Below are 16,751 nucleotides of genomic sequence, written 5' to 3'. Positions count from 1 at the left end.
CCATGGTATACATATACCACATTTTATTAATCCACTCATGGATTGATGGGCACTTGGGTTATTTCCACATCTTTGCAATTGTGAATTGTGCTGCTATAAACATTTGAGTGCAGATGTCTTTTTATAAAATGTCTTTTGTTCTTTTGGGTAGATGCTCAGTAATGGGATTGCTGGATCAAATGGTAGGTCTACTTGTATCTGTTTAAGGTATCTCCATATTGCTTTCCACAGAGGTTGTACTAGTTTGCAGTCCCACCAGCAGTGTATGAGTGTTCCTGTCTCTCTGCATCCACGCCAACATTTACTGTTTTGGGACTTTTTGATAAAGGCTATTCTTACTGGAGATAAGTGATATCTCATTGTGGTTTTGATTTGCATCTCCCTGATGATTAGAGATGTTGAGCATTTTTTCATATGTTTGTTGACCATTGTTCTGTCTTGTTTTGAAAAGTTTCTGTTCATGTCCTTTGCCCACTTTTTAATAGGGTTGTCTGATTTTTTCTTGCTGATTTTCCTGAGTTCTAAATAGATTGTAGTTATGAGCCCTTTATCGGATGTGTAGCATGCGAAAATTTTTTCCCATTCTGTAGGTTGTCTGTTTGCTTTTGTGACAGTTTCTTTGGCTGTGCAGAAGCTTTTTAATTTGATCAGGTCCCATTTACTTATTTTTGTTGTTGCTGTGATTGCCTTTGGGGTCTTCATCATAAATTCTTTGGCTAGGCCAATGTCTATAAGAGTGTTTCCTACATTTTCTTCTAGAATTCTAATAGTTTCACACCTTAGGTTTAAGTCTGTTACCCACCGTGATTTGATTTTTGTGAGAGGTGAAAGGTGTGGGTCCTGTTTCAGTCTTCTACATGTGGCTATCCAGTTTTCCCAGGACCATTTATTGAATAAGGATTCTTTTCCCCTGTGTATGTTTTTGTCGGCTTTGTCAAAGATTAGATGGCTATATGAGGATGGTTATATATCTGGGTTCTCAGTTCTATTTCACTGGTCGATGTTACTGTTCTTGTGCCATTGCCAAGCTGATTTAATAACTGTAGCCTTGGTGGTATAGTTTGACGTCTGGTAAATTAATACCTCCCATTTTGTTCTTATTGCCTAAAATTGCTTTTGCTAAATGGGGTCTTTTCTGGTTCCATATGAAGTGTAAAATTATTTTTTCTATATCTGTGAAAAATGATGTTGACAATTTAATAGGGATTGCATTGAATCTGTAGATCACTTTGGATAGTATAGACATTTTAACAATGTTGATTCTGCCGACCCACAAACATGGTATGGCTTTCCACCTGTTTACATCCTCTGCCATTTCCTTCCTCAGTGTTCCATAGTTCTCCCTGTAGAGTTCTTTTACCTCCTTAGTTAAATATATTCCTAGGTACTTTATTTTCTTTGTTGCTATTGTGAAGGGTATTGAGTCTTTGATTTGGTTCTCAGTTTGACTGTTATTGGCGTATATAAATGCCTCTGATTTATGTGTATTGATTTTGTATCCTGAGACTTTACTGAATTCATTTATCAGTTCCAGGAGTCTCTTGGTTGAATCCTTGGGGTTTTCTAGATATAATATCGTATCATCAGCAAAGAGTGAGAGTTTGATCTCTTCTTTCCCTATTTGGACTCCCTTGATTCTGCTCTCCTGCCTGATGGCTCTCGCAAGGACTTCCAGCACTATGTCGAATAGAAGTGGAGATAGTGGGCGACCTTGTCTGGTTTCCAGTTCTGAGTGGGAATGCTTTCAGTTTTTCCCCATTCAGTATGATGTTGGCTGTGGGTTTGTTGTATATGGCTTATATCATTTTTAGGTAGGCCCCGTCTATGCCTATTTTGTTAAGCAGCAAACTTAAGGCCGGGCGCGGTGGCTCACGCCTGTAATCCTAGCTCTGGGAGGCCGAGGCGGGTGGATCGCTCGAGGTCAGGAGTTCGAGACCAGCCTGAGCAAGAGTGAGACCCCGTCTCTACTAAAAACAGAAAGAAATTATCTGGCCAACTAAAAATATATATACAAAAAATTAGCCGGGCATGGTGGCTCATGCCTGTAGTCCCAGCTACTCGGGAGGCTGAGGCAGTAGGATCGCTTAAGCCCAGGAGTCTGAGGTTGCTGTGAGCCAGGCTGATGCCACGGCACTCACTCTAGCCCGGGCAACAGAGCGAGACTCTGTCTCAAAAAAAAAAAAAAAAAAAGCAGCAAACTTAAGTACTTTTAGCATGTATCTCCCACCCCACCCCATCTCCTGTGCTCTAGACCTGTGTTTTGCTAACTGGCTGTGGAACACACATCTACCCTGACATTTGACAAATAGCTCAGACTCTGTTCAAAACTGAGCTGTTGACTTGCTCCCAGTACCTGCTCTTCACATATTGTCCATCTCAGTGAAGGCATCACCGGCCGGCCAGTCATTCAGGCATGACTTTTTGGACCCTCTGTTTGGTCACTGCCTATATCCTATAAGTTACCTCTGACTTGTTTCTGGAATTTTTCCTTTTCTTTTTTTTTTTTGTCTCTCCACCCCCTCCCCTGAATTTGTCCTTTTCTAACTCCTGCTTCAGTTTAGGCTCTCCTCTTCCCTTGCCTGACTTACTGCCTGGTCTCCCCATCGGCTTCTCCAGATCTGCATGCTGCTCTTTCTATCCCACACTCTACTGTGTCCAGAGTGACCCTTGTAAGAGGCAGGAATAACTGTTTCACTCTCCTGTTTCAAGATCCACGCCTTCCTGATGAAGGTCTTCAAGCCTTAGTCTAAGTGCTGGTGGTCTTGGGCTGACCTGTTTCTCCATCATCATCACATGCCACTGATAGCTCTGCCCACACGCTCCTTAACTGGCTGTTCTTCCAAGATGCCGTATGCTTCATGGCCCTTCCTCCTTCTAGCACTTCTGTCTTTGTCCCCTCTTTAGGCAGACATCCCTAAAGAACCAGCCAAATGTCTCCTCCCCTCTTGCCCCTCCCCTGCTTCCCCCAACCTTTCCTCCTATTGCTCTTCTCTGTATAGATAGCACATTTTGATGTTTCTCCATTGTAGCAGTTCTCACTTTGTATCAGTTGTTTATGTGCCTGTAAGTGCTGGCCTTGGCACTATGCCTGGCAGATAGTAGGGACTCAAGAAACGTTGAGTTGAATAAATGAATGCTTGGAATGCAGGATCTTGTAATATGGACTCTAACAAGATGGAGTTTATTAAAGGCAAACATGGATCAGGAAAACCAGTTTTATAAGCATAAAGATGGGAGGGATATGGTTTAATAGCAGAATGTATTAAAAATTACTTAGGGGTTTTTGTTGACAGCTTAGTGTGAGTCAACAATATGAGGTGGTGACAACAAAAAATTAAAGAAGAAGAAAACAATGTGAAATATCTTGAATGAGGAAGCTATCTGGTTTTATACCCAGAGTGATGTGTTTGGTTCTAGGTATCATGGTTTCAGAGGGACTTAGAGTGGAATAGCAATAATTCTTGAAACCATTTTGTTTTGAAGGATTTTTTAAAAAATTACTAAAATAGACAAACCACTAACTAACATAAATAAGAAGAAAAAGGAGAAAGCACAGATATACAAAATAAGAAATAACAATGGAAAAGTACCCATTGAAACAGAAAAAAATAATTACAAGAGACTTTGTAGGACTCTATGCAAATACATTTAAAAATTTTGATGAAATGGATAACTTCCTATCGGAATACTGATTACTAAAATTGATAGAGATAGAAAGTTTAAACAGAACAATTTCTGTAGAAGAAATAGAGAACCTCATTAAGGAACTATTCCTCAAAAAAAGTACCAGGCCCAGATTATACCATAGGGGTATAGGATCACCTGAGCCCAGGAATTTGAAGTTGCCGTGAGCTAGGCTGACACCACGGCACTCTAGCCCAGGGAACAGAGTGAGACTCTGTCTCAAAAAAAAAAAAAAAAAAAGATTTGGGGAACATTTCATGATTATACTATATCAATACAGCACAAAATTGGATTTCTAGAATTAAAATTCCTAATTAAAAATCACTTTCTCAATAAGTAAAATATTATAGTTGAAAACAAAATCTAACAATTTATAAGCTGTTCTACATAATAAGCAGCTATAGAGAATGACTTTATATAGTTATAGACATACATTTAGGTTTTCATTGTGGACCACTAAAGGGACAGTTTAGACAGAAACCTGTGTGATGTTCTACTTCTGATTGAATGGTGTATAGGGTTATAATCACTTATTTACACGCCACATGGTTTTTCAACTATTTCAGCATTTTATTTTCAATTAGGACTTGAAGAATGTACTGGGACAAAGTTGGCCTCAATGATCAGGTTATTTCGAATCTTAGAATTCAAATTGCAATTCTAAATTTTATCAAAAAACAACATGGTGACTAAAATATCATTTTAAATCTTAAACTTTGAAACACAGTAGCATATAGAAATGGTATAACCGAAGACACTTTTATTCCATTACAATATCTTTCATATCTTTATGCATAAGTTCAACAGAAATATGCCAAGTAACAGAACAAAACCCAGTATGCATAAAACAAAATACAAGACTTCAGGCTTTAGCTGAAGGAAGCGACTACCTGTGTAAAAACAAAGCAGCAAAAATTATTTCTCATGTGGCTGCATAGGCTGTATATTACACCTAATCTCTAATGTAGCTTACTGGTTTACCGTATTTGTTTATATTTATTTATTTATTTGTTTGAGACAGAGAGTCTCACTCTGTCACCCAGGCTAGAGTGCAGTGGCATCATCATAGCTCACTGCAGCCTCCAACTCCTGAGCTCAAGCAATCCTCCTGCCTCGGGTCCCGAGTAGCTGGGACTGCAGGTGAGCGCCACCACGCCCGACTTGGTTGGCCCTTTTTAAAACCAAGATTGGAAATCTTCCTTTGTAAAGAAAACAAGTCTTATGAGATAATGTCTTGATTAATGTTTTGAACACTGATAAGAAATTGTTTAATTAAAATAAATTATTTTTGTTTGAAACTGAAATGGTTGTGGCCAAAAAAAGAGAAAGAATTAGCTGATTCCGGAGGGGAATGGGTAAAGGGCAGCAGGTGCCATGTCCAGCTGCAAAGGAAGATAAAGCTTTCAAGCAGAAACTGGAGGAGCCAAAAGTGAAGGCTGCAGGGAACGAGCCCTGGCCACAGGCAGAATTAAGAAATCTGGCAAACAGTAAACTGTTTTTGTACCTGAGACAAAGGTGACCCTTGATTCCATTCCATCTTGTGCCACGTATAACTAAATGAAGTGTTGTCTTGGAGCCTCTTGTACATTTAAGAATAAACTTCTGTTTAAAAAAAGAAAGAGGCTGGGCGCAGTGGCTCATACCTGTAATCCTAGCACTCTAGGAGGCAGAGGCGGGAGGAACACTTGAGGTCACGAGTTCGAGACTAGCCTGAGCAAGAATGAGGCCCCTGTTTCTACTAAAAATAGAAAAAATTAGCCAGGTGTAGGGGTGCCTGTAGTCCCAGCTACTCGGGAGGCTGAGGCAGGAGGATTGCTTTAGCTCAGGATTTTGAGGTTGCTGTGAGCTAGGCTGACGCCACGGCACTCTAGCCCAGGTGACCTAGGCATGTGATAATAATACAGGAACCAACATGAAGGTGTCCCAGTGGCCAAATTGGGAACAATTTGAACAGCAGAATAAATGATGATAGTAATGGCTTAATAGAAGTAATAAATAAAATATTCATGGGCCCATACTGATATAAATAAATAAGTGAGGAGAAAGAAGTCTTCCTCACAGTAAAAATTCCAATTAGTAAGTGTAGAAGGAGTAATAGAAAATCATTTGGGGACCACCATAATAATAATTGTTGCAGGAAAGAAAAATCAATAGATGTTAAATTTAAAATGGATGGGAAAAGTGATGATGAGGAAAAGGATATTTTCATAGTCTCAGAGCATTTTTCCACAAGATACTTATTAATTACAAAGGGAAAAATAGCAACTTTACAGTAGAGAACCTGGCAGACACTACGTTAACCAAGTGATCAAAGTTAACGTCAATAATGAGACATATTGGCATCATGTGCCTTTTGATATGATTCTCTGAGAAAAGCGTGATACGACTTCTGTGGTATTCTTGACAAAAATCCATAACCTGAATTTAATTATAAGGAAACTTCAGGTAAGCCCAAATTGAGGGACACTGTACAAAATAACTGGCCAGTACTCTTCAAAATTGTCTAGGTCATGAGAGACAAAGAAAGACTGAGCAACCGTCCCAGATTGGAGGAGACTGAAGAAACATGGCAGCTAAAGGCAGTGTGAGATCTTAGATTGGATCCTGGACCAGATAATGGACATTAGTGAAACAGTTGGTGAAATTTGAGTAAGGTCTCTAGGTTAGTTAATGGTATTGTGTCAGTGTTAACTTCCTGTTTTGACCATTGTACTGTGGTTATGTAAGGTGTAAACATGTGGGTTAGCTGAGTAATGGGTGTAGGGGAACTCTTTGTACCATTTTTGCTGCCTTTTTGTAAGTCTGAAATCATTTTAAAATGAAAAGTAAATTAAAGCATAATACTTAGAGGTTTTGAATGACCCCTCCATGTGAATTAACAGTGTGATCTGGTGGCCAAAAAAACAAGGAAGGAAAGAAAAGGAAAGAAAAGAAAGAGAAATACAGTATTTTGAATGAGGAAACTGTGTATTTCCTTTACATCCAGAGTACTTTTTTTTTTTTTGAGACAGAGTCTTGCTCTGTTGCCCAGGCTGTGGTGTCAGCCTAGCTCACAGCAACCTCAAACTCCTGGGCCCAAGCAATCCTCTTGCCTCAGCCTCCTGAGTAGCTGGGACTACAGGTGCACACCACCACACCTGGCTAATTTTTTTCTATTTTTAGTAGAGATGGTGGGGGGTGGATCTCACTCTCGCTCAGGCTGGTCTTGAACTCCTGAGCTCAAGTGATACTCCCTCCTCGGCCTCCCAGAGTGCTAGAATTACAGGCATGAGCCACCACGGCTGGCCCAGAGTACTTATTGTATTAAGTTTTAGGTGTCATGGTTTCATAGAGAGTTAGACCAGAAAAGCAATAATACTTGTGACCATTTTAAGTAAGGAGTGGTTAACCTTGACTTTCACCTCTGCACATACCTGGGAGCACTTGAGGAATATTGTTATACTTGGGTCCCACCCTTAGAAATTCTGATTATCTATGATGGGGCCCAGATATTAGGATAGGACTTTTTTAAAAAGCTTTCTAGGTGATTCTGATGGGCAATCAGAGCTGTGAACCCCTTGGTTAAGGGAACTGGACTGTTTAGCTAGGAAAAGACTCAAGTCAGCTTTACAGGAATCATATGAAGAAGCTTGGGAAAAATAAAGCTTTCCGAGTTTTTACCCTCTGGAGAGAATTTGGTGGATTTAGGGTGAGGTCTTTTGAAAAGCTTCCGTTGTGACCTTAATGTACAGCCAGGTATGGGAACAGTGGGGTGGATCATTGTTTCTCAAACCTTAATATGCTTATGAGTCACCAGAGGATCTTGTTCAAATACAGACTCTGATTCCGTAGGCTGGGGAGGAGCCTGGGTGTCTGCATTTCTAACAGGCTTGTAGGTGATGCTGCTACTGATATGGGAACCACACTCTGAGTAGTAGACAGCCACTTAGTGCAGATTATTCCATAAGGGACTCAAGTATCAGATGTGGTTTAGACTCAAGTGCATCCTGAGAGTTTTAGTGACCTCATTTTAACCTCAGAGATGCATTTATTTAGGAAATAATGTGGTAGAGTGGAAACAGCATTGGTTTGGGAGTTATATCTGAATCCCACATTCCTGGTTTACTGTCCCGGTGACCTTGAACAAGTTATTTCACCATTTTGTGTCTCAATTTCCAATGAGCAAAATAGATACAGTAACATCTCCCCGGCAGATCAGCATTAGAGAAAAGGTGTTTAAAGGACCTAGCATAGCTCTTGACACAGAGCAGGTGTTCAGAAAAGTAGTGAAGACTATTATTGTTTATGCTGTGGAATCCTCTTTTGTTGGAAGACCAGAACTGTTATTAATGTGCTTAAAAAGTACTGTGTGCTTAAAAAGTACTGTTAGGAACCTCTAAGTAGTTTTGCTTCAGAGACAACTTCTATTCTATAGCCAAGAAAAAGCTGTGGTTACTTAGGTATAAATTATCTTGACCTAATGAAAAATACTTGTTCTTGTTTGCCCCTGCATAATTAACTTTTGCAATTATCTTAGGTCTTGGCCTAATAAAATGTGACAAATGATTCACTGATTCAAATAAGTATTTGTTCAGCACCAATTAGCGTAATTCTGAACTATTGTGACTCTCTGCATAAAACATATCTCAGACCTTAGCTCCTTTGAGGTCACTGTCCTCTTTGCCTCCTTTTCTCTTTCAGGAGACCCCTTCCCCAGGAGCTTGGGCTTCAGGTTGGGCTAATACTCTCTTAGCACCCTATGTATCCCTTCCATAGCCTTGTCTCTACTAGCCTGCAAGCTTCTCCTCCTCTTCTCGTTTTTTCCTTCAAGCTTCTTGAAGGTATGGGGCTCTTTGTAGTCCCATAACTTGGTACAGTCCCTGGACCCAAATTATTGTTGAACTGATTGTCACACAGGATGCTTTTAAGGAGATCAGAGTCTGAAGTGTGTAAGAGGTCAGGGAAGGCTTTCTAGGAAAGGTGATGCTTGAGTTGAGACTTAAGAAGAAATAGCAGGTAGGAGGAGTTGGAGTGACTGGAAAGCATGGTGCCTTTGGGAAACTGTACATGGTTTGGATGAGCCAAAGCACAGGGTATTTGGGGGAGTAGTGGGTGAAGCTGGAGAACAAGTAAGGGCTAGCATGTGATGGATTGAAATGGCAGCCAAAGAGATTGGATTTTATCTTGAGGATAATGGGAGACCAGTGATAGGTTTTTAGCAGGAATGTGTGGAGAGTGGGTTGAGGGTAATATTAGATAAAGGGAGATTGTTAGGAGTTTTATACATAATCCAGGTAATCAGATCCCAACTATTATTCTTAATGCCTTTTCTGGTCTTACCTACTTTTCCTCAGACCAGAGTGGTTCACTCCAGAGGACTTCCTTTGCTTGGTCTGCCGTAGGCAGTGCTTTGACTGTGCAGTGGGAGCAGACCTTGGAGCATTACAATCTCAGCTGGTCAGAAAGTGCAGCCATTTCTGTTGTGTGGAGTGAGCTGGATCCTTGGTAAATGCTTGGACATTTACTGAGTTTCAGTACCAGATCTGCTATGTCCTAGCTATGGGGACATCGTTGAAGTTAGGTAGCCTTTCTGAACCTCATCCATAAAATGGAGATAAAGCTGACTCTTCAGTGCTTTTTTTGAGAATTGAATTAGATGATGATGATGAAAATAATAATGACCATTTAGTACGCATCAGTCGTGGGTCAGGCCCTGTGCCAGGCACATTCATTAACTAATTAAAACATGTAGAACACCAAAAAGTGTTTAGTTAGTTCATGGTAGTACTCAATAAATGATAGATTCCTCCTCCCACCTTCTCCTGATCATTATGCTTCCTACAGTTTGTCAGCAGTTAATAGATTGTTGCCCTAGCACTGTCTTCCAAAGGATTTATTCATTCCCACAAATCAACAGAGAGGAAATAGTGAAGATTTAATTTTCTCTTAGGAAGCAGCCAGCGAGTAATTTCCAACATCATTTCATTAAGGAAGTACTTGGGGCTTAGAAATCAACTGTACTTTAACCAAATTATAATTTAATATAATTAGCCCTTGAACTTAATTTTTAGGTTCAGAGACTTCGAATGCTACAGAAACCAGACAGAGCTGCTGCCTGGACTATGACATTGTTTGTGTGCTATTTGGATAGGAGTGCCCATCTTCTGATCAAATAATCAGAATAAACATCGAGTATAAGTTCTGTTTAATGTATAAAATGGAATATTTAAGGTTGTCTGAGGGTTAGGATAAGTTATATGTCCCTTCCTAGATGCCTGACAGATTTCTGATAATACTGGGCCCTAGCTTTGTTTAAAAGTAAATGAAAGTGCCTGTCAGTCTTCAGTAACACTGCTCACCATAGCCTTTTTTTTTTCCTTCTTTGTGTGGGTTTTAGGTAACCAGATCCTCTTTGCCAATATAAAGCACGGATTAAAACTAACTCTGTAGCAATCCTAGGATTATAGGCTCAGGAGAATAAATCTTGGGTTAACTGTGAGATGATTTCACTTAAGTCTCATTTTGAAGAAAGCAGCTATGGGAGAGACAGCTCTGAGCGTAGTTTATTGCTCATTCCTCGTTCCCCAAGAGCAATTGGTATGAGTATCACAGTCCGTTGTGCATATGGCACATGAGTGATTGTTCTGAAAAGTGTGGTGGATCACTGGCAGCAGTGATTATATCCTAAAACTGGCTGTGGTTCTGGGCCCAGCCCTCATCCCTAGTCAACAGAGCAAAACGCAAGGAAAGCAGGAGTCAGATCTGCTTATCTGTGTCTATGATGCCACCAAGTCAGAGGTTAGTTTATCCCTGAAGATTAGCATAAAACTTGAGAATTTTAGAGTATGCTCTGTGGCTGACCATGATACCATCTTTCTTCTTTCTTTCCTTAAAACCTCCTCCTTCTCCCTCTGGATATAGGTTGCTCATTATACCCCAATCTCAGATGCTGCCTTAGGGGGTTCAGGGTAGGAGATAAGATTGCTCTGCAAACTTTCCCTTACTTTCACTTTTATTTTCCAGCAACAGCTGCAGGCCTATGTGGCCTGGGTGAATGCACAACTGAAGAAGAGGCCAGCAGTGAAGCCTGTGCAGGACCTGCGACAGGATCTGAGGGATGGGGTGATCCTGGCGTATCTCATCGAGATTGTTGGTCAGTTGGCCCTGGACTCTGATGCTAGCATAGACCAGAACATGGTCTTCTTTATCCTCCATGTGCTGCCCTTCAGAGCAGGTTGTTTCTTCTTTAGAACATGTGGCAATTGAAGTACAGAAGACTTAAATACTTGCCCAAGGTTAATTCATTCATTTATTAGTCAATAAACACTGTGTGCCAGGCACTATATTATGCTTTGGGAATATGACGATGACCACAATCTATGCCCTCAAGAGTCTACCAATCCAGTTGGAAAGGGTGGAAAGTGAAGTCACTTCCATTTATGTATTTAGTACTCTGATGGGTAAATGCAGATCGGAGCTCATAGGAGGAGCACCCAGCCCAGTCTTAGGGGCTCAGATGGCAGCACATAGGAGGGACGCTCAGCCCAGTCTTAGGGGTTCAGGGATGGCTTACCAAAAGAACTGATGTCTAAACTGAGGTCTGCCAGAAGAATTGATACTTAAGCCAAGGCCAGAAAAGGAAGTAGTAGCCAGGCAACAAGATGTGTTACCAGCAAAAGGACCCCTTTGTGATACTACAGTAATGCTTTATAGAAGGCTTTTCCCTCTTGAAGCCCTGGAGTTGTTGGCAGTCATTCTTACTAGATGGCGCCATAAACTTATTTCTATAGCATTTGTCCATAGCTCTGTTATTTCTCCCATCCAGTGGTAATTATTTGTGGTAATCATTTGTTTCCTTATCTCCCCTGTATAAACTGAGCTCTTTAAGAGCGGTATAACTTTTTTCTGTTTTCACAATCCCAAACCAAGCACATATAATAGGTACTCAGACATTTATTGTCAAATTAGTCAGCTGATCTTGCTTAATCTCCTTGAGGGATGTGGGGCTTGCAAGTGGTATGGAAGAAGCCAGGTTTGCAGCCAGCAGTCTGTCCATGAATACCTCACTGGGACAGCTCATTAGTTCATGAGACTATTCATTTGTAATGACAATAACAATGATAATAGTAATAGCAACTGCCAGGATTGAACACTATCTTGTTTAATTTAATTTAATTTAACATCACACCTTGGGAAACAGATAATATTATCCCCACTTTCAGGAAATGAGCTTAAAGAGAGGATTTATAAAAATAAATAAATTTATTGAGTACTTAGTATGAGTCAAGCAAAGTAGCTAAGCATGCTACTTTATTTATGATATGTGTATAACACAAGTACTACTATTTTACTCATTTTATGAGGTTTAGAGAGGCTGAACAACTTTACAAAGTCACGTAACTTTGAGTGCCGAAGCAGAGATACAAACCTAGATCACTTTAATTCCAAAGCCCACTTTAAACATTAAATTTTTCATTTATTTGAATAGGTTATACATGGACTGGTAGGAAGCCCAGATGTTACGGAAGAATATAAAATCAAAAGCCTTTTTTCCACTTATGTCCCTCCGCCAGCTGCCCATTATTTTTTTCTAGAGGCAACCAGTGTCAGCAGTTTCTTGCATTTCTTTTCCGAGAAGATATTCAATGCATATATAAGCAATATGAATATGTAGTCTTATTTTTCCAAAACCTTGGTTCTTAAATACTACTTTCTATTGTGACTTTGCTATATAGAAAAACTCCTCATAATATTGTGTCTCTACTCACTGCATCTACCTCCTTATTTCCTATTGTTTTTTAAACCTACCCTATCAGGCTTTTGATCCCACTACTCCACTGAAACTGCTTTCCTCCAGGTAGAAACCTCCACCTTGTTAAATGAGTGGCCAGGCCCCCGTCCTCAGTTTATTCAACTTAGCAGTATTTGACATAGTTAATCAGTCACTCCCTCCTCCTTCAAAAACTTTCTTTACTTGGCTTCCAGGATGCCAAGTAAAACTAATCATAGACTTCTGGTTTTCTTCCATCCTCACTGGCTTCTTCTGTTTGCTTTGCTGGTTTTTTTTTTCCGTCCTGATCTCTGCATGTTGGAGTGGTCCAGGATCAGTCCTTAGCCCTTGTATACTCTCTACCCCTAAGTGATCTCTTCCAAATTTGTATCTTTAGCCCTGAACTTTTCCTTGAGTTCTAGACATGAATATCTAACAACACTACTTGGATGTCTAATATGCAACTCTAATGTCACGTGTCCTAATTGGAACTTTGGATTTCCTTCCCCTCCAATCCCTTTATCCTCTAGGTTTCTTTGTCTCAATAACTAACCACATTATCATTTTCCCAGGTGTTAAAGCAAAACACTTAGGGGTCATCCTTAATTATTATCTTTTTCTCATATATCTAATCCTTCACATGTACCGTCTGCTTTGTATTCATAATATAACAAAATCTGACTTCTCACCAGTCAGCCTCTTCTACTCTAGCCCAAACCATCATTATCTCTTGCCTTGACTATTTTCATTATCCTTCTGCCTGATCTCTCCCTGTTTCCTCTCTGCATAGTCTATCTGCACAGTCTGCTTTTAAAAACATAAACCAGATTATGTCACTCCCTGGTCTCAGACTCTCTGTTGTCTGCCCATTACATGTAGGATAAAATTCAGGCACTTTGCTCTGGTCCACAAAGCTCTATATGACCTGGCCTTGCCTACCTCTCAAGCCTTCCCTAGGACTCAACTCTTTGCTCACTCCACTCCAGCCACACTGGTCTTGTTGCTGTTCCTCAGGTAAGCTGAGCTCATTCCCACCTTGAGGTTTATCCCTGTGGTTCCTCAATCAGGAATGCTTCCGCCTTAAATCTTAACATACTTTACTTTATTCAAGCCTCTACCCAAATGTATTAGGTCTTTAAATATGAAATGTCTGATTTCAAATCAAAAGTATAGTTTATTATATCTCAAACAAGAAGCAGTGCAATTAATCAAAGTATGTGCCTAAACTGTCCACACAGTTTTGCCATCTTAATGGTCACTTGTTTATGCCAGCAGCAAAGAAGCCTGGAGAGTGAGTGGTGATAAAATCACAAAAGAAATTTTCCACAGCTTGTTGAGAATTGAATACTTTTCCTTGAAAGAAGTGGTCCAAAGCCTGGAAGAAATGGTAGTCAGTTGGTGCAAGGTCTGGTGAATATGTTGGATGACAGAGAGTTTCCAAGTCCAGCTTCTGTAGTTTGTGTGACATGTGGTCAAGCGTTGTCTTGCAAGAGGATTGGCCCATCTCTAGTAACCAATCTCAGTTGCTTAATCAATCACAAGCATCCTCATCATTTCATTCAATTGGTTGCAGTAGACATCCACTGTAATCAGCTGGCCAGGTTTCATGAAGCTGTAGTGGATAATACCAGCACTGGGCCACCAGACACACACCATTAGGTTTTTTTTATGAACATTCATTTTTGGACTGTGTTCCAGTACTTCATCTTTATTCAACCATTGTGCCAAATGCTTGCAGCTGTCAAAAATAATCCATTTTTCATCACATGTAACAATATGGTCTAGAAATGGTTAGCCTTTATGTCGTGACAGCAAAGAAAGGCAAGCTTCGAGATGATTTCTCTTCTGATGCTCATTTAATTCATGTGGGACCCATATCTCCACCTTCTTTACCTTGCTGATTTGTTTCAAATGGTCCAATATTGTTGAAATAGTAACGTCACACCTTGCTTCTAATTCACACGTCAGTTGAGATGGATTCGCTTCTGCTGTAGCTTTCAGTTCATCATTATCCACCCTGGTCTCAGGTTGCCCATGTGGCTCATTTTCAAGATTAAAATCATCAGAACGGAACTTCTCAAACCATCGACATACTATGTGTTCATTAGCCACATCCTTCCCAAACACTTAGTTGATATTTCAAGCTGTCTACACAGCATTGGTTCCACGATGGAACTCATATTCAAAAATAACACAAATGTTTGACTTATCTATGGTTTCACAAAAATTGCTCTAAAACATTTGAAATATAATCACAAGCTAACACATGCATTTGAAAGACTGAAGAGGTACCTTCACAATAAAAATAAAACTAGAAGTGTCAAAGTGAAAGTCAGAGATATCAACTGTCAAACTTAGTACCTAAGGAAATTGGACATTTCATACCTAATAACTTAAATATCAGGGAGGCCATGATCATTCTTTATTTTTCCTCATAGCACTTATCACTATTATGAAGTTTTGTTAAACATTTGCTTATTAACTTGCTTGTTATCTGCAACCTCTGCAGATATAAATTCTATGATGGAAGGGACTTTGTTGTTCTTGCTCTCTTTTGTCTCTCTGGTGCCCAGAACAGTGCCTGACACACAGTGGATGCTCAGTGAATATTTGTTGAATGAATAAATGTATACACAGTAACTTCACAGGCCCCTAAGTATAGATCTGAAAATCTGAAGGCCTTTCAGGAGCCCTTCATTTTCCTATTACCCATCTAAATTACAAACACCAGGACTTAACTCACTTATATATTTATGTGTAATTATAGTGTTCACATCAAATCTTCCCTTCCTCTGTGTCTGGCTGCTATGAACCTTTGATAATCCTTCCTATAAATTCATATATTTTCTCTCACCTAACAGCAGGAGAAAAGCTGAGTGGGGTACAGCTGAGTCCCAGTAACCAACAGGAGATGAAGAATAATGTGGAGAAAGTGCTACAGTTTGTGGCCTCCAAAAAGATTCGTATGCACCAGACTTCTGCCAAAGGTCAGTGTCTCATCACATCCTGGTGGATGAATACACTCAGCCTTAACCAGGGAGTGGCAGCCTCAGGAAAGCCCTTGGTTGTAACTTGGGTGGAGATAGTTCTGCATTCATTTTAATTGAATACAGATTTGCTTGAGTGTGTAAGAAAATTAATGGTTAGAGAAGAAATGAGAAAATGGCGATATTAATTTTAGAAGATCTCATTTAAGTTATCAAAAATGAAGATAGATTACGTTTTTTAAGTTCCCCGGGGTTTCCTGACCAAGTATTATTTCAAATATTCATATCTTACATTTTCATTCATCCACTTTTCTAGAAGGAAAATACTTTATAGTACTTTTTTTTTTTGTATATCATAGAACATTCTAGGCAGGATAAAAGGGGCTCTGTGACCTCTGCATCTGCCGTCTGGAATGCAGATGGCATGTGCATCTGCAGCGTGGTCCAGGTGGGTTTGCCAATTCATTCTGAGCCCAGGCTACAAGGAAAGAACGATACAGGTGTCCTTGGAGAGCACAGGCTCCATAGTCTTCTCACTGTTTCTCTGGAACTGACTGTCGATCTGGCTCTGCTTTAGTTCTTGGCAATGATTGCCTGTGGTCTGATGAGAATGGGGGCAAGAGGGCTCATGTTGGATTATTGGTGTTCTCTGTGTTGGGGTCCTTTAGGTGGGGCAGATACTGGCCATTGAGAGCACCTTGTAGAAGGTATCAAATAATCCTTTTTCAAGCCTTGCATGTTTAAAGGCTACAAAGCTAAAAGAAATAAAATTTTACCCATTTTCTTACATTGACTTTTTTTTTTTACCAGACTTATTGTATTATAGTTTGCCTACATTCCTCTTTTTTTCTAGGGCAATATTTAGAATACCGTAATATCTCTCATCTGGTCCCCATGTGGAGTGGGCTTGGGGATCTGGCCCATTAAAGTCAGCTATTTTGAGGGAATGCTGCCATTCAGGACATCACTGTCTTTTACCTGGAGAAGTGCACCAGCCTCCTAATTAGTCTTGCTGCATTGATTTTTGTCCCCCTTTCATCTGCTCTGCACACTGCACCCAGGATGATCTAAGAGTACATATGTTCGTGTCATTTCTCTGCATCTGAGGGCCCTTAGGATCAAATCCAAAGTCCCTCCTATGGCTTACCATGCTCTCTGTATGACCCACCCTCTGATTCATCCCCCTGTGGCCTCACCTTTCTCTCTCTCCCCTTGCACCTTGGGCTCTGGCATTGCTGAACTTCTTTCAGGTCCTCCACTGCAGTGCTGTGCCACAGAAATAGAATGTGAGTCACATGGGTAACTTAAAGTTTCCCAATAGCCATGTTATG

At 40.2% G+C, this 16,751-nt stretch overlaps 1 protein-coding gene across 5 annotated transcripts in view; it reads left to right on the top strand.

Annotated features, from left to right (window-relative positions):
* The window catches only part of DIXDC1 (DIX domain containing 1), a 76,657-nt gene that overhangs the window by 19,092 nt on the left and 40,814 nt on the right, over nt 1–16,751 (top strand). For all 5 annotated transcript variants that reach the window (XM_045556603.1, XM_045556600.1, XM_045556602.1 and 2 more), the window contains 2 exons: nt 10,687–10,816; nt 15,295–15,420. In XM_045556603.1, the coding sequence (XP_045412559.1) occupies nt 10,687–10,816; nt 15,295–15,420 (256 nt within the window). The remainder of the gene's footprint in view (nt 1–10,686; nt 10,817–15,294; nt 15,421–16,751) is intronic.

This window comes from Lemur catta, chromosome 7, assembly GCF_020740605.2.
Source record: "Lemur catta isolate mLemCat1 chromosome 7, mLemCat1.pri, whole genome shotgun sequence".
Classification (NCBI taxonomy): domain Eukaryota; kingdom Metazoa; phylum Chordata; class Mammalia; order Primates; family Lemuridae; genus Lemur; species Lemur catta.
The sequence above is the reverse complement of the archived record's forward strand: the minus strand, read 5'-3'. Positions and strand labels throughout refer to the sequence as shown.